The sequence below is a fragment of the Pyrgilauda ruficollis genome, unplaced genomic scaffold (assembly GCF_017590135.1).
Source record: "Pyrgilauda ruficollis isolate IOZ18807 unplaced genomic scaffold, ASM1759013v1 scaffold210, whole genome shotgun sequence".
Taxonomy (NCBI): Eukaryota; Metazoa; Chordata; class Aves; order Passeriformes; family Passeridae; genus Pyrgilauda; species Pyrgilauda ruficollis.
This window is the reverse complement of record NW_024520319.1, coordinates 5,966-26,228: the sequence shown is the minus strand read 5'-3', so window position 1 is coordinate 26,228 and position 20,263 is coordinate 5,966. Positions and strand designations below refer to the sequence as shown.

The following is a 20,263-nucleotide window of genomic DNA, read 5'->3' as shown; positions in this document are numbered from 1 at the left end:
TTCCCATCCTCCAAAGTGAGTGACCAGAGGGAATGGTATTGAAAATATCTCCTTTCTCCTCCAGCTGTTAAGAATCAAGCCACGGGGAACTTCATCCTGAATGCCAAGGGCCAAGAAGCCAAAAGCCAAGTGTTCATTGAGATGGGCTTGGAGTGGGAATACACTGTGGAGCAAGGCAAGGAGAGCCTGAAAACCAGCGGTCCCCTGCACGAGGCCATCAGTGTTTTGGTAAGCCTGGCTGGCACGTGCTCTGGGGGGGCTTGGGGACGACTGTCACAGACAGGGGAGGTGGTCTGAGGTGTGATGTGGCAGGTGATGGAAGGATGTGGGTAGAGGAAGAGGGCATGTCACTAAATCCAGGGAATGAGCCAGCCAAAAGCAAGGGGTGACCAGCTGCATGAGAGAATGGCATATGCTGCTCAGGCACTTGCCTTTGAGTTCAGCTGCGTTCTGCTCTGCAGCAATTGCTTATGACTCCAACTCCCATTTTAGTTATGCTGGAATGTGGGGAATTAGAGATTGGGTTCCCTGGGCATGCTGGGAATGGCAGGTCTGTGCTCCCATCCATCCCTGTGTCCCAGTTTGAGTCATAGGCCACCTTGCCGTGTGGTCCCTTTCCCATGGCATCATTCTTCCCCCTCTCTGCTCCCTCTCTGCCTGCAGGTCATCCCTCAGGAGGAGGAGGTGAGGAGCAGCCTCATGTACAGGTACATCATCCACGAAGACCTGCTGCCCATGATTGGAAATAACAATGTCCTGCTGGAGGAGATGGATTCCTACGAGTGGGCCCTCAAGAGCTGGTCCCAGTGCTCCAAGGCGTGTGGAGGAGGTAACTTCCTCTTCATAACAGCCTACAGGGCATGCTTGGGGGTGCTTGGATATGGTAGAGGGTGTGTGAGCCCCTTGGGGCATCTCTGACACGGAGAAGTTGTTGCAAAGCAGTTCAAGTGAGCATTTTAGCGGGATTTCTTACAGAAACAGGCCTGCATGATTGTGTGTGTGTACCTTCTTTTGTCTATCCATGGACCTGCTAGGATTTTTGAATTCCTTGGCTATTTTTTTACTGGATTTGAGCCAAGAAACAGTAATTTTGAAGATGACCACTACTAAAGTTTGCACAGAAGTAAGGTTGAGGTTTGCTGGTGAAAGCCCCGTTTCCATATGGCCACTGGGATGTGGCCTTCAGGTGGTGGGGAGCACCTCGTGCTCTGGGAATCAGAGCGGCTTGGGTTGGAAGGAACCTTTAAAGGTCCAAAACCTGGTCCAAACCCCTGCCATGGGCTGGGACATTTTCCACAAGCTGTGTGCACTCCACAGCAGCCTGGGGGACCTGGGGGGTGGGTCCAGCAGCCGCACGAGCATCCTCAGCCAACCTTGGCTCCCACCCGAGTGGTGACATCTCAGAGCACATATCCCAGCAGGGATGCAGCAGAAGGACCTGGGGGAACCTGGAGGGACCCCCTACACCCATCCATGTCCGTGCTCTGCCCCCTCAGGCATCCAGTACACCAAGTACGGCTGCCGTCGGAAAAGCGACAACCGGATGGTGCATAGGAACTTCTGTGACAATGGCAAGAAGCCGAAGCCAATCCGGAGGCGCTGTAACCTCCAGGAGTGCTCCCAGCCCATGTAAGTCCTCTCTGTGTGGCCCGAGGCGCTCCCACTCCTCGTGGGGGCGGTTCGGGGTCGCGTTGGGAGCGTCTCCAGCCGCTTCCCAGGATAAGCGTCGCCTCAAATGCCTTCTCCTTGTCCGTCTTCCCACGCTGGCAGGTGGGTGGCTGAGGAGTGGGGTGCCTGCAGCCGCTCCTGCGGGAAGCTGGGGGTGCAGGCGCGGGCGGTGCAGTGCGTGCAGCGCCTGCAGGACGGCACCAACCGCACCCTGCACAGCAAGTACTGCCCCGGGCAGCGCCCCGAGACGCGCCGGCCCTGCGGCCGCCTGCCCTGCCCCGCACAGTGGAGGACGGGAGCCTGGTCCGAGGTGAGGAAACCCCTGGAAAAGAGGGTACGGGAGGTGGGTGTGGAGGGCAGGTGCTTGTAGGGGTCAGGGAGTAGAATCCTAGACTGGTTTGGTTCAAAGGGAGCTGTAAAGGTCATCTACAGTCCAACAGGGACACTTTCCATTAGGCCAGGTTGCTCAGAGTCCCATCCAGCCTGGCCTTGGTGGGGATAAGGGTACAAGACACAGTGGTGTTTTCACAGCATGCTGGAGTGGTTTGGGTTGGAAGGGACCTTAAAGCCCATCTCTTTGCCTTGGTCAGGTCACCTTCTGTAGACCAGGTTGCTCCAAGCCTGGCTTTCAAAACTTCCGGGAAAAAGGGTACAAGGCAAAATGAGAGAGGGGAGAGCATCCCTGTGCCGAGAGTGTGGGGGTTTGGGAGACAGGGAGGGAAAACCCCCATCAGAAAGCAAAATCCACCTGAGGAATAGTCACCAGCACATCCTGGTGGGCTGCAGGGGGGTGTGGGGGCTGTCCCCACGCTGTCACTGACTGTCTGTCTGTCTGTCTGGGCACAGTGCTCGGTGACCTGCGGGGAAGGCGTCCAGCAGCGGCAGGTGGTGTGCAAGGGCAGCGACAGCGGTGCACGCTGCGAGGGTGACAAGCCAGAGGCCATCCAGGGCTGCCACGTGGCTGTCTGCCCGGGTGAGAGGAGGACGAGGAGGAGGTGGCACGGGGATGGGGCATGTGCTGGTGGGGATCAACCCCCACAAATGTCTCCAGCCCGTTGTGGCTTCAGGGGATGCCAGCAGACAAGGTTGGGTTGAACGTCCCTGATGCAGCTGGCAGTAAAAAAAACTAATTTCAGCCAGGCAAAATATATACCTTCTCTGCTCTTAGCCCTGGCATTGTCTGGTTTTGGGTTTCTGGCGGTTTGAACTTGTGATGAGCTGGTGGAGATGGGCACCCTCGAGTTTATCTTGGGTGGGGTTCGAGTGGCTTAAATGCTGGGTGCTTAGGGGATTTAATTTTTAAGGAGATCCCGTAAAACAAGCCAAACACCCTCCTGAGGTATTTTGAGTGCCCTCAGCCTGCCGTGGCTGCTGGGCATCGTGGTGCTCTCTCTGCAGGGAAGCTCTCTGGCATCACCGCCAGTGCCGATGCCGGCGACCACGGCACCACCAAAGGGCAGCGGGTGCCCCAGGACGGAGCCAAAAACCCCGTGAGCAAGATCTCCTCCAGTGAGTGCTCGTGTAAGGGCGGTGCTTGCCAGGATAACCCTCCCGAGGGCTTGTGCGGCTCCCTGCGGGAAGGGCAGAGGTGGGAGCGCAGCCAGCAGTGCTGCTGGGGAGTTTCACCCTCCGCTGCTGCCTCCATCCGCTCCAAAGCGCGATGCTCCATTGCCATCTTGTGGTCTACGAGCTCCTGCAGCTTCCCTTTGCCTCCCGGTTTTTATGCCCTTTCCTTTTTACCTTGGGATTTTTTTTTAAGCAGGGAAATGGCTTCTGGTTTTTCCCCCTTGGAGTCCTTCATAGCTGGGGCTCAGTGCATCTTGGTTTGGAGCATCCCTTGCTCTCTGTTTTTTCTCCATGCACAGAATCCTTCAGTACTTTGGCTTCATTTTCCAGGTCCCTCTTGCCCGTTTCCTATGTGGATAGGCAGCACCCTGAAACCCTTGTTTCCTTTGGGAATCCCATTGGAGGGGTGCAGGGCTGGGAGCCTAATGCCACCTTCTTTTCTGCTGCTCTGTCCCTGTCCAGGGGAGCCCTGCCTCGGGGACAAGTCCATCTTCTGCCAGATGGAGGTCCTGGCTCGCTACTGCTCCATCCCTGGATACAACAAGCTCTGCTGTGAATCCTGTGGGAAGAAAGCCTCCTCCTCCTCCACTGGCTCACCCCCTGTCACCAGCATTCCCCCGGGAGCCACCACTCCCAGCCCTGCTCTGGCGCTCCTCCCCTACCCCACTACCCCAGCTCGGGGGGAGCCTGCTGGGAACCCCACTGTGGCACCTGGGGTATCCAGCAGTGGTGCTTTTCCAGGGGAGCTGCCAGCCCCGAGGGAGCCAGGAAGGGGCCAGGGGGCCAGGTAACCTGCTGGGGACCACCTCCCTGTGAGGCTGGGAAAGCCTTTCTCCCTCTTCCCTCCCGTTCTCTCCATCTTTTTCCTCTCTCCCAACTTCCAGTGATGGTTTTTGTGGGTGGCACTGCCAGGTTTGGGAATGACCTGGCTCCACACCCAGAAATTCCTGGGAAAACCACTCATTTTCCATGGTCCTGCTTGCCCTCCTAGCTGTGCCATGGCGCTTTTTGACAGTGCTGTGGGAAAAAAAGATGGAAAAGAGCAAAAAAGGCTGCGGGTAGACAGGCTGCTTCCTCCCAAGGTGCTAAAAAGATGTGGGAGGGGGACGGCTTTAATGTTTCATTTTCCTTCCCCCTGCTCCAAGCAGCAACACAGGATGTGCTGGGCAGGAGGGTCCTGGCTTGGTGGTTCAGCCCTGGAGCTTGGGGATAGCAAGGGGAGGATCCTGGGAATCTGCTGGGGAAAACTGGAGGGAGGTGGTGAGGTGAGGAGAGGGGAAATGTGGGGAAATCCCAAACTGCTGCTTTGGGCTGTCCTTGCTAAGGCAGAGAGTTTGGGAAACGTGTTTGGGGAAGGTGGAACGTGACAAGCATAGAGTCCTGGAGGCAGGAGATGGTCGAGGAGATTCCAAAGTGAGCAATAAGAGCCACAGGTCAAAGACCAAAAAGTGATGGCAAAAATGCCTGTCACCTGGGGGTGACTTTTTTCCAGCCAGTGCTGCCCTTGGCCAGTGCCCAGGATCACCAGCCTATCCCTGCACCATGGACCCAGTGCCTCTGGGGCAGCAACAGCTTCCAGGGGAAATGGGAGTGACTGGGAAGCCAGGAGTGGATTTTAGGGGCAGTTACAAGGAGAGGAGAGAGACAAGGATTCATCTGCATCTCTCATTGCTTGGGAAGGGGTGGAAAGGGGGTGATTAGTGCCCTTACAAATGATTGTGCCAAGTACTAAAGGTTTGCACAGCACTTTAGGAGCCTTGGGCTGCCCTCTCCTTGCTGGGTGCTGGGCCAGCTCTGGGCACAGGGTTTGCCTTGACAAGTTTCAGTCCTCAAAAACCTCCCAAAAATGGTGTCCCTGTGGGGGCTTCCATGGTTTTGGTACTTCGGGCACCTCTGGTGCAGTGGCAGGGGAAGGTGGGGGAGGAAGTTTTGGGAACGGGGGAGGTGGAGTCCCAGGAAGGCAAGGCTTGGCAGACAGAGCAGTTTGGCATTGCAGAGTGGGATGTCCTTGGGAGCACGTGCATGGTGTGGGTGCTGGCCCTGAGGCTCCTGCTCCCCTGGTATGCAAGGAGGAGGATGTGGCATCCCTAGGGACAGCGTTTGAGCTCTGCAGGTAGCCAGGGCTTGTGGTGAGGTGGCCAGGGTGATATTCCCAGTCTGGCATGGCTTGTGACAGGGCTGAGGTGCTTGCTGTGACTGAAATGGATGGAGACCCCTCTGCATTCTGGATGTTTTAAGCGTTGGACTCTGCACTGCTCCCCCAGAGCTTCCCCACACCCTCCTGCTGCCGAGTCACAGCTGGGTGAGCATTTTTCCCACTCCTCTTAAAGCACCTGGGGCTGGAGGTCCTCGGCCCCCTGGGTGCTGCCCTTTGGCCTTAGGTGGGCATCCCAAAACATGGAGCAAAGCCCCCCATCTGTCTGAGCCACACAGCTGGCACACCTCGCGGGAGTGGGCACATGGAGGGTGCCTGTGGAGTGCCCAGACCCAGGACAGGCAGGTATTGGCACCCACAGGGGCTCCTGTGGGGATACCAGGGTGGGTTCATCCCTCCAGCCCTGCCGTGCCCCTTGCCAGGCCCTCCGCGGGCGTGCCAGCATTTATTTATTGTGCCAAAGAGAACGCTTTGTTTGCTCTCCAAGGAGCATAACAAAAAGACCTTCTTTCCCCTCAAAAATGGGCTGTGATGTCCTTTCTCCGAAATTCCCAGCTGCTCCCCTCCCTTCGGTGCTGGCCTAGGTTTGGTGCTTTATTGCTTTAGGAATATTTGCAGTGGTCCCTCCCTACAGCTCAGGGCAGAGCTGGGGCTGGGCACTGACCCAGCCTCGCACCCACAGACCCTGGGGGTGTCTGGGCAGGGGGCTGTGATCCTGACCTCAGGATCACCTGAGGGCTGGGGGAGATGTGGATCAGGCTGGGATAACCTCCCCCAGCAGCAGTGGGTGCTCTGGGGTGGTGGTGCTGCAGGGCTGCGTGTTTCATGGAATCCTGGAGTGCTTTGGGTTGGAAGGAGCTGTAAAGTTCATCTGGCTCCAGCCCTCCTGCTGTGGGCAGGGACACCTTCCACTAGACCAGGGTGCTCCATCCTGCCCTTGAACACTTCCAGGGATGGGGAATTTATTCCAGTTGAAGGCAGGCTGAGCTTGGGTGGCTTTATCCTGCCTCTGGTCCTGCCTCCAGGAGGAGAGGATGACTCTGATCCCCTGCACCCTCCTGAGCCAGGTGGGTGCATGGAGTCGTTCCTGTGCTGTAACCTTGTCCAGTGTTACCATGATGTATAAAGTTTTGTACATATGAGATTCAGAGCTTTTTAACTTTTAATATTTATTAATTTTGTTGGGTTCTTTTTTTTTTTTTTTTTTTTTTTTAACTTTAACAAAATGTAAAAAAAAAAAAAAAAAAATAAAAATAAATCCACATAAAAATCTCTTGCTGTTGATCTGTTTTGGGGATGTGTGTGTGGAGGGGGAAATATGAGCATGACCCATGTGTGGTTGTCAAAATGGATTTACTTTGTGTTACTTCAGCCCAGTCCCTCCTCTTTGTCAGCCAAAATTTCACATTGCTGTTTTGAGGAGGAAGAAAATCTCTAGAGATACACATATATAGATACACACAAATAGTTAAGCCAGTGCAAAAAAAATAAATATTGATACATCAGTGGTTCGGGCCAAAAAGAGCTCCTGATGCCATGGCTAGGTAAAGAGGTGAAAGCAGGGTGGGGATGAGGCCAGAGGGGAAGTGTCAGGGTCTGTTCTGGCAGCCCCCCTTTTCCTATGTGATGCCAAAAACCAGTTCCTGTTGCTGGGGTTTTTAGGGAAACTCTTGTACGAGATTTGGTGCTGCCTCAGTTGTCCCAGCTCATGGATGCTCCACTCCATCCTCAGAGCAGCAGCTTCCCTCTCAAGGACCACTCCCTGCCTGCTTGGCTGGTCCCCTGTGCCACTTTTTTCCAAGGACCGTGGTGGCAATGGCCGTGGTGGCACCTGCAAGGGAGGGAGGTGAGAAGTGGCTTTGCCCTCAGGGTGTGTGGGAGCTGCTCTAAAGTCACCTCACAAATGGAGCTTCCTGTGGAACCTTCACAGGTGGTGGTGATTGACTTAATTGTGATTGTGATTGTCTCCGTTTCTGGTCATTGATGCTGCTGCAATCCCTCAGAAAAGGCTTTATTTTCATCTTTCCTGCTTTACACCCTTTGAAATGTCTCCTGCAGACCTCTGGTTCTCACAGTGATGGTGGAACCACTACGTCTTTTGGGGTAATGAATCACTCTGTCCTTCCCCTTGTGTTTTTCATGGCCCCTCCTAAAAGGTTGAACCCAACCCCTACCAGGTCATTCCTTAAAACCCAGCCCACCCTGGATTCCTCTGGATCTTTGCAGGGCCTGCTTTTACAAGTGCTTTGCAAACCCTGCTTGGATTTTACCATGGAAAAACTCTTCCACATCTCTTTTGGGTGTTCCCTTCCACACAGCATCACTACAGCTCATCACACCTTTGGGTTTTTAGGCTGCAGCAGCCACAATATTTGGGCAAGGAGGGATTTTTGGGTTTATAAGGGATAGGAGAGGCTTGCAGCTGGTGTGGTTGTGGCTTTTCTTGCTGGGATGGCCGGGCCAGGCCAGGTGGGATGGCTCTTGGAGCAACTTGGTCTGGTGAAGGATGCCCTGCCCATGGCAGGAGGTGGAATGAGATGAGATTTAAAGTCCCTTCCAACCCAAACCAGTCAGGAATTTGGGTTCTGTGAGATGGGCCAGAGCAGGTGCTTGTCCCCAGCAGAACTGGAATTATGGCTGTGTCTCCAAACACCTTTTTCACTGCTCATTTTCCTACAGCAGCTATTGCATCCCTTCAGTACTCACACCCCTGGCCAGGACTGGAGCGGGTGGAACAGTTTTCTAGGAAAGCTTCAGCTTTCTTTCCCATGGCTTTTGCCAAAGGGTTTAATCTCAGCCCTGGAGCCTTGTTGGCTCAGCTCAGCCACTTCCCAGGCTCCCTGCCTGACTCACCAGCCCTGGCCCTGAGCTTTCCCTCCCAGCTTTTCCTGCAGGGATCTCCTCATGGCACAGCTGCTGTGGTTTGCCCAGCTGTGTCCCGTTGCAGCTTCCCAGCTTTCTCCCTGCATCCCTGGATTGCTGGGCAGGTTATAACAGCAACCCTGCCAGGAGCTGCTGCTCCTGGGGCGCTGCAGACCGATGTCACTGTGGCTGTCAGAGATGCTGTGCGTGTCCCAGGAAAGCCCTGCAGGGATCCTGGTGTGCTGTGCATGTCCCAAGGCAGCTGCCAGCCCTGCAGTGGAGGCTGGGGATGTGCAGCTTCCTGTGAGGCTGGCTGCTGCCACAGTTCAGTGCTGGGATTTCCACTGTGGCTTTGGTGAGTTACAAACGGGGGTGGTTTGTTTTGGTTTTTCCTGGACTCTGGGGACTCTCTGGGCCCCAGCAGTCAGGAAATACAATTCCTGTATTTCAGGCTGCCTAGGAAGGGGAGAGCAGTGGCTGATCAGAGAGAGCTCCACCCCAGCTGCCTCTCCACTAAATTCCCAAGGAGAGCCCATCCTTGCCATTATTCAGAGGCATTCCCTCACTGTTTCTCGTGGTGGTTTTGTCTCTGCAGCCAGCTGGAGCAGACAGGCAGATAATGTTTTACCGCCCCATTTGGTGGGAGGTGTCCATGCGCTCTCCTGAGGGCTGGAGGGAATGTCTTGTCAATAAGAGTGACTTGCAGGGGGAAAGAAAACACGGGAAACTTCTTGTGCTGGCAAGCCTGGAGGCCAGGAGGGGACGGCATTGCCACCCAAAACCCGGCTCAGAGGGGTGAGGGCTGCCGAGGGTCAGCCCTGGTCCATCCCTGGAGCTGTGGGACATCCCTGCGGAGCCGGAGCGAGGTTTGGTCCCGATATCCCCGCGGGATGCGGCTGCAGCCGCTGGAGGTCACTGCGGGTCTGCAGCTCCACAGAGGTGACAGGAGCGCTGCTCCTCCTGCCACATTCCTGGGAGATGGATGGACAGTGGCTGTCCCGGGGTCTCCATCAGGAGTCACAGCTGACACTCCAACCCTGCCCGACTGTCCCTTTCCCTTGCTGCTGGATGGAGTGACTCTTTGGGAGGCTGAGGGAGCTGGAAAGGGGCTGAGCCTGGAGAAAAGGAGGCTCAGGGGGACCTTGTGGCTCTGCACAACTCCCTGACAGGAGGGGACAGCCAGGGGGGGTCGGGCTGTGCTGCCAGGGAACAGGGACAGGACAAGGGGAAAGGGCCTCAGGCTGGGCCAGGGGAGGCTGGAAATGAGGAAAAATGTCTTCATGGACAGGGCTGTCAAGCACTGGAACAGGATGGATAAAATACACCCAGCTCCAGGTCCCTTTCTGCCCACCCAGACTGAGGTGACTCCAACCCTGCGGGCACAGTGTCACCTTTCCTGTGGACCTGGGGCTGAAAGGTCTCTTCTGGGAGGGTTTGGAGCCATTGCCAAGGAAATGGGTGACTTTACCAAAAGGCCCATGGTCCTTCATTGCTGTTTGAGCATCTAACCAGGACTGGGGGAAAAAAAAAATGTCCTTGGGAGGGCTTGGAAAACCTCAGGATTCAGTGGCTCAGCAGGACAGCAAAGCTTCCAGCAGCCATGCAAACTGGTGAAATCCATATTCAAATGCCCTCACCCCTTCCAAAGGGTCTGGAAACACATTCCCCACTCCAAGCCCAGCTACAGGACCTGGTCCCTCTGGCAGGACAGGTATCCTTTGGGACTGGAAGTTGAGCTGATTTGGGGTAAATATCAGCTGGATGACAAATCTGCCTTTGTCAATCTCTAGAGGAGGAGGAAGAGGAAAGGGAACACCCTAAATACAGGCCTAGAAAGCAGGTTCTTGCTGGAAGTGCCTCTGCCTTCTGCCCTTCCATGTGTCCAGGAAAGTTAAGAGTCAAACAGAGACAATGTGAAAACACAGGGCATTTATTTCTGTACAGAACCAAGGCACTGGTAATTGGTGTCTCCAGATGGAAAACCAGGCAAGTCTTCTCCACTGGACCAGGACTCAGTGCTAATATTTCAGGCTCATAATTAAAAAAAAAAAACCCCTATACTCCATATCCCTCTTTTCTTTCCTAAAAAGCTTGTTTTGTAACACCAACACGCAAAAAGGGCTAAAAATACTTCCAAGGCACATTATTATCAGGAAGGAATGGAGAAATGCTGCTTTTTCCTCACCAGCCTCCCTCCAGTCCTGGGGGTGTTGGGTGGTGGTGGATGATGAAAATTCAGTTTGGGAGGCCAACCTCCCAGCCAAGGAAAGTCATTTATTCTCTTCACTGGGGACTTCCAGCTGGCTGCAGATGTGTCCCCTCCTGACAGCTTTGATAAACGGGGAGAAAACACAACATTTTGGGATGCAGTCCTCCAGGAGAGTTTCTTGGGCCCTGAGAAACTCATCCACTTGCAAAATAAGGCTGTTTTTCATGAGGAAAAGCTTGGTTTCCAGCAAGGCCTTTCCCCATGAAGGGGAGGAGTCCAGGAGAGGGAAATCTTTGGGGTGTGAGGGCAGGTTTGGAGGCAAGGGGTGTGTCTGTTCTTCAGCAGCTCCTCCTGTGCTCCCTTCTGATGTCCTTTTTCTCATTCCATTTTTCTCATTCAGAGGTGGTTGTGGAGGAGAATCCCAAAGTGTTCTGACTCCTTATTCTTTTTCTGCAGTCAGCAGGAGGTTGCAGAGCTTGGAATTGGTTTGGTGCAAGGCAAATTCCCTGCCGGGCACGGTGCCATGCCGGCCCTTCCGAGCCGTGCTGCTCCGGCTCCCGGCAGCCTGGGAAACTGTGAGCACTTCTCTGTGGGACACAGTGACAGCAGGATGGTCAGGATTCTGTGCTGGATCTCATCCTTCTCCTCCCAGACCAGCCCAGTCGCCATCTCCTGATGGTCTTATGGATGGTGCTTCCACCCACATCGGGAATTTGTGGTGCCCTTCCCTCATCCCTACCAATTCCCACCCAGTAAGTGCAACCATTAATCCTCTCCTCTTCCCAAAAAGTCCTCCTTTATCTCAAGCCCACCAGGATGCTTCTACAGGACTGGGTGCTACCTGTATGGGACCTGTTCCTCTCTCAGCTGCAGGCACATGAGCACGGGGCTGCTGGAAAACCTCAGCTTGGTGTCGAAGTGGATGGAGGTCTCCACCTCTGTCTGGCTCCTCAGGGTGGCTTGGAGGAAAGGGGAATCTAGTTCTGCCTGGAAATCCATGGCAAAGCTTCCCCTGGGAGAGAGAAGCACGTAGGGCCTGGTCACAGAGCAATGGCCTGAGCTGGGCACCAAACAACTCCAGGAACACCTCAGTTAGAGGTCTGGCCATGGAAAATGTCTGTGTAAGCACCAGGTAAGGCTGGACCCACCAGGAGAAGATCAGGGAGCTGTGGAAATCCCCCACTGCCCCCCAGCATTCCCATTCCCAGAGCCAAGCTGACCTGGCATTGACGCTGGTTTTCAGCTCCTGCTCCCAAATGCTCACGTCCATGTCCGCTGAAATGTCCAGCCCCAGCCCACCCTGGAGTTTGACAGTCACTTGGAGGCCAGACTGCAGAGGAATGACCTGGAACATGGAAAAGGCAGGGCTTCCTGTGGCCAGGCACTGCTCTTGGATGAGTGGCTGGCACCAGCAGGGCCTTGTAGCTGCTGGGAATGCCCATCCCAACCCTGCAACTCCAGTCACGGGTCTCCCATGGCAGAACAAGTCACCCCACTGCTTTACCAACCCCAAGACACATCTGGCAGTGCCACCTCACTCTCAGATCTGTGTCCGTGGTGTGTGACATCCACAGGCTCATTTCACTGGATTCACTGGGATGTGGTGTGGGGACAGGCCACTGCTTCCCCTCCATCCAGTACCTGGAGATGGTCCATCAGCAGGAGGTTCCCTCTGACCACGCTGGTGGGCTCTCCGCTGCTCAGCAGGACCTTGGCCATCAGGTCTGTGTAGCCCTGGAAGAAGATGACTGGCCGCAGCTGGACGTCGAAGAAGGTGGCCGACATCCCAGCCATGAGCTCAGGCTCCTCCTCCCCTTCCGAGAGGCTCTCTCCCATCATCGACTCCATCCCTTGTGCTTCAAAGGTGACCTGGAAGACAGAAGTGGTCAGGAGCAGGACATCAGCGATGGAGTGACTTGGGTGAGGCATCCAAGCCAGCCCTGAGCACCCTGAGGTACCAGTGTTGCATCCTCTGGTTTTTGGGGTAGCAGGGGGCTCCCTTCTCCAGAGCAGGATTTTCACACCGGTGGTTTGGGAATTTGCCTTTTTCTGATACAGGATGTGCTGAGTGCAGAGGTGAAGCACCACAAGGAGGTGAAGAGTGCACACAGGGACAGCAGTGGCACCCCTGGGTTGTGTTGCCACCCCCCTCCAGCCCCTCTCCTGCCAGCACCTGAGCTGCACGAAGCCGCTGGCCGTGGCTGAGCAGGGAGAAGTCGGAGACGCTCTTCCTCAGGAATCCACCCTCCAAAAACAGCAGGTCCAGCCCGAAAGTGGAAGTCAGGTCCTGGGTGACTGAAAGGCAGAGAGATGCCCATGAGCAGCCCTGGGTGGAAGGGGGAGGTAACAGGATGATCTCTAAGGTCCCTTCCAACCCAAACCTGTGCTACCACTCTGCACCTTCTCTCATTCTTGCAATACTCAAATAATTCAGCATTGCATGGGGTTTTTTTTCCTCCCTAGCTATTCCACCTTCACTGACCCTCTGCAAGGCCAGACTGAGCTAATTTCAAGAGGAACAGAAATGAGGGATGAAGAATTCAGCAGATATTTAGCAAGTGCTGCTTTTTGCAGTCTCTGAAGTTTGAGGCTTTCTTTTAGATCTCAGTACAAGAATCTTCCTCTCTGAAGATCTTATTAAAAATACTAAAGGAACTGAGGAATGGAGTGAAATATCTTGACTTGTCAGGGAAAGCACAGAAACTCCCACAAGCAATCTGCTGTTGGTTTCATCTCCAGCTGAAGCTCCTCTTTCAAACCAGCAGGATTTGGGAAAAGTTTGTGTTAGAGAAGGGCATGTTCCTGTCTCAGGTGGTGGCAGCCAGCTGGTGCTGGGGGACATTCTCAGAAACCTCCCTGAAATTTTGGGGCATTCCATAGACCTGGATCCTCCTCTGGAAGCTGCCTTTTCCCACCAACCCCTCCTTTAACCCTCTGAGGGACCATGGTGTCCTCTGTGCTGTCACCTGCCAGAGGTCCTGAGAAAGAAGAGGAGATGCCGACTTTAGAGAAGAAGTTGTAATTATTTATCCGTGGGTCTTCCATGATGTCTTTCATTATCTTCCTGGAAAAGAGAGGGAAAGGATACGTTAGCACTGGGGGGGAAGGCAAAAGGTCACTACAGAAGGAAATATAATTTGCCAAAGTATTCTCATGGTTGCTGACTGCCCAGAGCAGTGTGAGGATAAAATGAAAGCCGTAGATGTAGGCTACCCTGGAATTTCCTTTTCCTCTGGCATATTAGGATAAACCAGGCAGATATTTTTGTGCAGCTTTTGCTTAGCTCTGAAAAACATGAGTGCTTGGTTTGTTCTGTGCAGACAGGAAGATTAATGCAGGTACAAATTGTGCCCTGCCCTGGGAGCCAGAGCTTCAGCCTCCAAGGACTCTGCTGAAGCCACAAGCCTGGGTCCTGCTGCCATGGGGCAGGATGACAAGGAATGTCAGGTTCTGCCTGGCGGTATGGCATCTGCATGCCTTTTGTTACTCCAGGAATGTCCAGGCAGCCCCCGTGAAGCGATGCTAGCACATTTTAAAGACCTGTTGGTCCAAACCCCACAGCTGGATTGTGGAGGAGGAGAAAAGGGTGATGCAGAGCAGAGAGGAAAACGCAGCCATGCCCTCAAGCCCCACCTTGCCAGGTGGTGGTGGTCACGCAGCCTGTTCTGGACTTTGAGCAGCAGGAACGTGGCCACCTCTGTCTCCATCTCGCTGGTGGCCAGCAGGATGTTGATGACATCCATGGGCAGGGGGTGGTTATCCAGGAGGATTTCTGCAGCCGCCAGGCGACAGGTTTTGTCATAACTCTTCCTCTTCTGGTGGAAAATCCTCCTCATCACTCGCTTCACCTGATGAGAAGGGGTAATTAAAAGAGTGCAAGTGCACCCCAGCAGCTTGGCTTTGAGTGGGGAGGGGAGCACCACGCCTCACAACCTCCTGCCCTACCTTGCTGGAGATGTGGGGAGCGGGGAATCGCTGCAGGGCGGAGGTGGCCGCGGTGGTGACAGCCGTGGGACCGTCCTCGGCGTGCTCCAGGAGGGTGGGGATGGTCTCGGGGAGCCTCGCATTCCCCAGGGCCAGCAGGGAAATCACCACCTCGGGCTCCTCCTCGGCACCTCTGAGCCCCCTGAGGATGGCTTCCACCCCACGCTCCACCACCTGCTCGGGATTCGCAGGGAGGTGAGGGACAGGAGACATTCTGGGCAGCCCTGGAATTGGGGGGTGTCCCAAAAAGCCAAGTGTGAGGGGTTGCAGAGGACCCACCTGGAGCCCACAGAGCTTCTGCTGGCACAGCTTGCCCACCAGAGAGCCCACAGCAACTATTCCTGTCTCCCAGATCTCAGGTGCCAGCTGCTTCCCATCCAGCTTGTCCTGGGCATCAGGAAAGGGGTAATAGGAAGCAGGGAAAAAGAAATGAGGGGGGGGAAAAAAAGAGAGAAGGAGTATGCTTTACCTCTTACCTCAAGCAAGTAAGGGAAAACTAGTTCTTACCTGCCCTGAAGGAGGCCATGCATGATTTAATTGGATAAAACGCTGTGGCTCTAAATTAAGATTTTATTTATTACTAATGCACTGACACAAAGCACGTTCTGCTGAATTCTTTTCCTCTGGGGAGCACCTACTCCCATCACCAGTGTCCCGTTAAATGCACATGAAACAATCCCGTGAGCAGGAAAATCAGTTTCTACAGAAACTTTTCCCTTGTTCCATGGTGCGGATCCCTGTGTGCAGGACCCTCGGGGAAGAGAGGCAGATGTCCATACTCACTAGGACGAGGTGCAGAAGCTCTCCTGAAGGCCGGGGAGAGAAAGCTGCTGTGTAGAGAAACTTCTCCAGGAGGGACTTGGGCTCCTGGCTGAAATCCAGGAAGTCTGAGAGTGCTGCCAAGGAAGCCACCGACTGTGCGGCCACCGCTGCCTCCACCAGGAAGGGGCTGGAGCAGGAAGAGGGAAGTCAGCAGTGGCCCACAAAGACCATGCAGTGCTTGGAGAGCACAGGCATCAGGAGAAGCCAGGCAACACTGCCACTAGTCAGGATGGCTGCCTGGAGCAGGGATGGTGCGTGGAGCAGCACCAACCAACGCTGGCTGTCTTGCCCAGCGCTGGGAATTTTGGAGACACATCTCCAGGGGTTCTCACCGCGTTTCCTCGGGTGCTCTCCGCAGCAGCTGCAGCACATCCCTCTTCCTGGCGCTGCGCAGCAGCTGGATGAACCTCTGGAACTGCCAGGTTGTCGCCACCTTCGAGGTGTCTGTTCTGACTCTCTGCCTATCAAAAGCCTTCAGGAAGGCTCTCAGCTGCAAAGGTGAGGTTTGTTAGGGGGGCTTACCCTCTTTTCCCGTGTTATCACAGGATAACGTTTACACCAAAGCAGCCCCTCCAAAAGCACCACTGGGGTTTAACCCCAGACCCACAAGTGCCCAGCTGGAGGGAGAGTTTTGGGGGTCAGTAGCATCACTGACCGATGGGCAGTGGGTGCAGACCCTCCTGAAGGGCAGGCTGGCCATGCCCAGGGGCTGGGGCCGTGTCCCTGTGCCAGCCAGCACATCCTTAAGGCTCTGTCCAGACAGCTCTGCTGGCCCAGGCATTGCAGGAGACACCAGCTGGAGCTGCTGCCTGTGAGAGGAGAAATGGTCAGTGGAAAGTTTTGTGATTTCCACCCTCCACGGCCAGGGGCTGGGATCATCCCTCACCTTGAACTGATTTTGATGCCGGAGCGGGATCTCAGGGCTGGAGCCACCACGTGGCTTTCCTCTGCCAGGACGGACTGCAGCAGGTTCTCCTTCACCACGTACTGGGTCCTGCTGGAGGGCTGCCACTCCACTCCAAAAATCTTGGAAAAAGAAAAGCAAGGATAAAAAAAAAAAAAACAACCCACATTTTTTTTCCTTGCCCTCTCTCCAGGAGATTTCTCTCTTTACATTAGCAGAAAAAGAATTTTCCAGCCCACAAAGTCATCTACTTCACTTGCAAAATGTAGGAAAGGAAAATCTATAAGAGCCTCCCTTCCTCCCATGTGTGGGAGAAGCAACACCAGCTGGGGACCAGCAAGGGGATGCTCCCACCCATGGCTGATGCAGGCAGACAGAGTGCTGACACCACAGGGACTTGCACAACAAGGAGGTGTTGAGACCCCTGCCAGGGCCTGTGGGGTGTCCATGAAAATGTCCATTTTTGTACTGAATTCAGTAGAATTTGTACATTTTAAAATTTTTTGGTTATGGCAGGTATGAGTGCATTAAGACCCGCGGGATTTCATCTGCTTATGTCAGGGCTGAACACAGGCTGCTGCTTTCAGCAGAACAGAGTCCTGTCAAGCTAATCCCCATGCAATGAGTCTGAGAGCCAGAAAACACCCCTGCATCTCCACCTTCCCAAGCAGGAACCGCTGACAGCTCAGAACTGATAACAAGAGGGGGGACGGGGTGACCCACAGCACCTTCACTGCTCCTTCCCACCTCAAGACCCTCCTGAGGAATCTTGGTGCATCCCACTTTGGGGAGGGGTCTAAGAGTCCCATCCCAAGCTGGTGCAGAAGGCTGAAGCCAGCTGGGAATGGGAATCCAAGCCCACCTGCAGAAGGATTTTAGGGGTGGCCCTGCTGTACTCAGCGTGAGCTGAGCCCCCCACAGCGAGAGCAATGGACTTGCTTTGTTTGTGGAGCTGAATCCAGACTTTGGCTTGGAGCAGCTGAGCAGATCTTTGGTCTTGGTAACGGAATGGTTGGACACAGTGTAGGTGACTTGGCAGCTTCCAGAGGCATCTTCCTGAAACACAAACGGATTGACCACGAGTATTGAACACTCTGTGGAGAGGACAGACACAAAGGCAAACCTAGCAAAGAGAACAGTGTCTAAAATCTAGAATGTGGGACAAATCAGGGCGTGGTTGGACAGCTCCAAGTCCACCCGGGCATATTTGCAAATTCAGGCTCTAAATGAAGATTTAATTAAGCATCTCTGTGACTGCATCTGGGGTTCTGAGGTTATCTCATGTTGCTCACAGGTCATTCCAGCTGGCTGCTGGCAAAGCAAATCCTGCCTGGCAGGAATGCTTGTGGAGTTTCTTCTCTGCTGTTCCTACTGTCCAGGGAAAGGCTATGATTTTGTGAGGGGTGCCAATTGCTGAAAATTAAGTTATTTTATTTTAAATCTTCTGCCTTCCCAAGAATCATTCTTGCTCACAGCCTGGTTTGAGCAGCAGACCTGATGTTGTTCATCATAAATTTTGCCCCCTCTGCCAAAGCTCCTGGGCTGGCTCCAGGGCCAGCTCTCCTGGTGCATCCCTGGATTTTTGGTCCCAGCTCTGGACCTACCTCCACTGTGGTGCCAGCGTGGGACTGAAGCTGGAACAGACTGATGATGCCTCGTTTCAGGTTGGAGATCAGGATGTTTTCTGCTTCATTCCCATAGAAAGCTTTGACCTGGGAGGGCAGGAGGTGGTGCCTGGTGATCTCTGGGATCCCTGCAGGCTCCCTGCTGCCTTCCCTGACAAAAGGGAGCCTGAGAACCCCCTGCAGACACCTGAGGAATTTTCTCAAGGAGGCCCTTATCCCCCAATAGCATGAGGTCTGTGGAAGCAAGAACACAAAATTTCCCTTTCCTTCCCACCCTGGGGTTCCATAGCCTTAGAGGAGAAGGCCAGAAAGGAGCTTATATCCCATGGTTAGGACTGAAGAGCTTTAGCACAGGACTCTGCAGCTCCAGCTGAGTCCTCCTGGAGCATGGGACTCCATGTGGAGTCCAGCACTGGCCACTCTGTCCAGTTCCTTCTGCTCTGAAATCAGAGGTGGAGCAGGAGCTCCTATGGGCTTCGTAGCCCAGGAAATTCAGGATGAGGACAGGAATGCTTTGCAGAGGGCACGAGCAAGCCCAGGAGGTGTCCAGCTGACCTTCCCACTGTTCCAGGAGATGAGCACTGGCTGCTGGAGCTCTGCCTGTGCCTCTGGGCTCAGTGCAATGTCCACAGGGGAACCTCCAGTGCTGTCCTGGCTCCTCTCCTCTGCTGGCTGGTGTTGGGCCTTCAGGTCATGGATCTATGACAGCAGAAGATGGCAGAAAGCAGTGAACAAGTGTCTGCTCTAAAGCTGGTGTGTATTTCACCTGCAGGCAATGAATTTGGTCAGAGAGATCATCTTTCAGCTGGGCTGAGCTAGAAATGGAAGGGGTCTGGGATGGCTGCAGCAGCTCTGCACACACCTGCAGCTGGAGCAGCTCCTCCCCGCCCGGCTCCCTCCGGAGCGGCTGCAGCCGGATCAGTGCCTCAGCCTGCAGCCCGGCTCCCCACGGGGATGCTGTGGAGCTGTGCTGCAGCTGGACAGCCAGGGAGTACCGGTACTGATACAGGCTCCTGGGCTGGAAAGAAGGCAGCAAATTCCCTGGGGAAAGATGGAAATGTTGAAGGTAAGCAGTCATGGGTTGTGGATGCTGAGAGAGAGAAATGGATAGTTTCCAGGCATCGTTCTGGGATGGAAAGCTGTGAGAAAGCTCAGAGGAAGGAATTAAAACAATTCTTATCTCCACTGGCTACACCTGTTACTAAGCAAATATAGAATGTGTTATAAAGATTTATTTACCAAAGAGTAATAGTGTTAGTTAACCAATTAATTAGTTAACCAATTAGGTTAACCAATAAGGTCAAAGCTGTATCAAACTAAAAAAAATTTATAAGTTTCTTAAAAACATAATAATAATATAGTGTAAAAAAAATAAAACAATAGTTCAACCTTCTACATCTTAGAGTCAATACTAATTACGCCCACATCAGAGAAACCTCCTACAACAACAGTTCCTTAATTAACCAATTGGGTGCCAGGTGTTATTAAGAACCAGTCAGGTTCTGGATGAACAATGTTGGTTATAAACATTGTGAGACTGTAATAAAGTAAGTGTTTTGCCTTCTGATCAGTGGGGAGCTGTGTCACTGCCATGCCCTTCCTGACTCAATGGTGACATTGGATCACCTCCATCCCAGACTTGCAGGGGTGCTGATGACCTGGGTCACTGCACCCCCTGGGAGGGAAGGCTAGCTGATGGGAAGGTTTTCATGGATAATCATTTCCGCCTGTGGTTTGGATATTTGGGTGTTCTCTGGGCTGACAGCTTATTCCTGCCTGTGTTTCCAGCCCTGCCTTAAAAAGGATGGCCGGAGCAGCAGCTCTGCTTGTGCACTTCTGGACTAGAAATGCCAAAGAAACACTCTTCAATCCTGAAGGGAAGTTTCCTGAGCATGCCCACGGACAGCAGTGATACCTCCAGTGCCTTTTCAGCTCTGGGCATTAACTGGGGCACAATCAACGCTTTTAGGGGAGAAAAGAAGCTGAATCCTTCATATTATGAGTTTACCATCGGACCTTCTAACTCCTAATTAAATCACTGTCTCTGTGCTAAGGCAAAATGAAGTTGGTGGGACAGCTTTAGATCAAAACTCTCTGCTTTAATCTTATTTCTCTAGACTTATCTGAAGTCCCTTCTCTTGCTCATACGCAAGTGTGATTGAAGGAGGGAGGGTTGCCTTTGCCATGACAAAACCAGTCAAATCTGTTTTCTGAAGTCACTTGAAATTCCCTTGCAAATTTGATGCACTTGCTGGACTTCTGAAATGTTCTACAGCTTTGCTACTTTTAACAACAAATGAATCAATGCAAGTCCAGCTCAGTCCCTGGGGCTTTCCTCTGTGAGACAGACGGAGGAGTTTTTACACTTGTGCATTGCATACCGTTTAAAAAGTTCCAGCTCTCTGGTTTTCCTCACACCCCCCCCCCCCCCCAAAAAACGTTCCCCAACCCCCAAAATTTCTTGGGTT

General features: G+C 53.7%; 2 protein-coding genes across 3 annotated transcripts in view; one reads left to right on the top strand and one right to left on the bottom strand.

Moving 5' to 3' along the window:
• Positions 1 to 6,533, top strand: part of ADAMTS14 (ADAM metallopeptidase with thrombospondin type 1 motif 14) — a 30,410-nt gene extending 23,877 nt beyond the window's left edge. For both annotated transcript variants that reach the window (XM_041468083.1, XM_041468081.1), the window contains exons 16-22: positions 65 to 228; positions 664 to 829; positions 1,497 to 1,629; positions 1,771 to 1,978; positions 2,515 to 2,641; positions 3,067 to 3,177; positions 3,697 to 6,533. In XM_041468083.1, coding sequence (XP_041324017.1) covers positions 65 to 228; positions 664 to 829; positions 1,497 to 1,629; positions 1,771 to 1,978; positions 2,515 to 2,641; positions 3,067 to 3,177; positions 3,697 to 4,025 — 1,238 coding nt within the window. In that variant the 3' untranslated portion in view covers positions 4,026 to 6,533. The remainder of the gene's footprint in view (positions 1 to 64; positions 229 to 663; positions 830 to 1,496; positions 1,630 to 1,770; positions 1,979 to 2,514; positions 2,642 to 3,066; positions 3,178 to 3,696) is intronic.
• A 3,785-nt stretch (positions 6,534 to 10,318) lies between these two features.
• LOC121353888 (microsomal triglyceride transfer protein-like) overlaps positions 10,319 to 20,263 on the bottom strand; it is a 13,010-nt gene continuing 3,065 nt past the window's right edge. The window contains exons 3-19 of the mRNA XM_041468084.1: positions 18,658 to 18,836; positions 18,351 to 18,494; positions 17,775 to 17,882; positions 17,110 to 17,226; positions 16,153 to 16,292; positions 15,922 to 16,075; positions 15,599 to 15,756; positions 15,228 to 15,393; positions 14,724 to 14,831; positions 14,406 to 14,618; positions 14,094 to 14,308; positions 13,427 to 13,524; positions 12,634 to 12,755; positions 12,102 to 12,329; positions 11,681 to 11,805; positions 11,302 to 11,472; positions 10,319 to 11,047 (exon numbers count right to left, since the gene is read on the bottom strand). Of these exons, the coding sequence (XP_041324018.1) occupies positions 10,900 to 11,047; positions 11,302 to 11,472; positions 11,681 to 11,805; positions 12,102 to 12,329; positions 12,634 to 12,755; positions 13,427 to 13,524; positions 14,094 to 14,308; positions 14,406 to 14,618; positions 14,724 to 14,831; positions 15,228 to 15,393; positions 15,599 to 15,756; positions 15,922 to 16,075; positions 16,153 to 16,292; positions 17,110 to 17,226; positions 17,775 to 17,882; positions 18,351 to 18,494; positions 18,658 to 18,836 (2,594 nt within the window). The 3' untranslated portion in view covers positions 10,319 to 10,899. The remainder of the gene's footprint in view (positions 11,048 to 11,301; positions 11,473 to 11,680; positions 11,806 to 12,101; positions 12,330 to 12,633; positions 12,756 to 13,426; positions 13,525 to 14,093; positions 14,309 to 14,405; positions 14,619 to 14,723; positions 14,832 to 15,227; positions 15,394 to 15,598; positions 15,757 to 15,921; positions 16,076 to 16,152; positions 16,293 to 17,109; positions 17,227 to 17,774; positions 17,883 to 18,350; positions 18,495 to 18,657; positions 18,837 to 20,263) is intronic.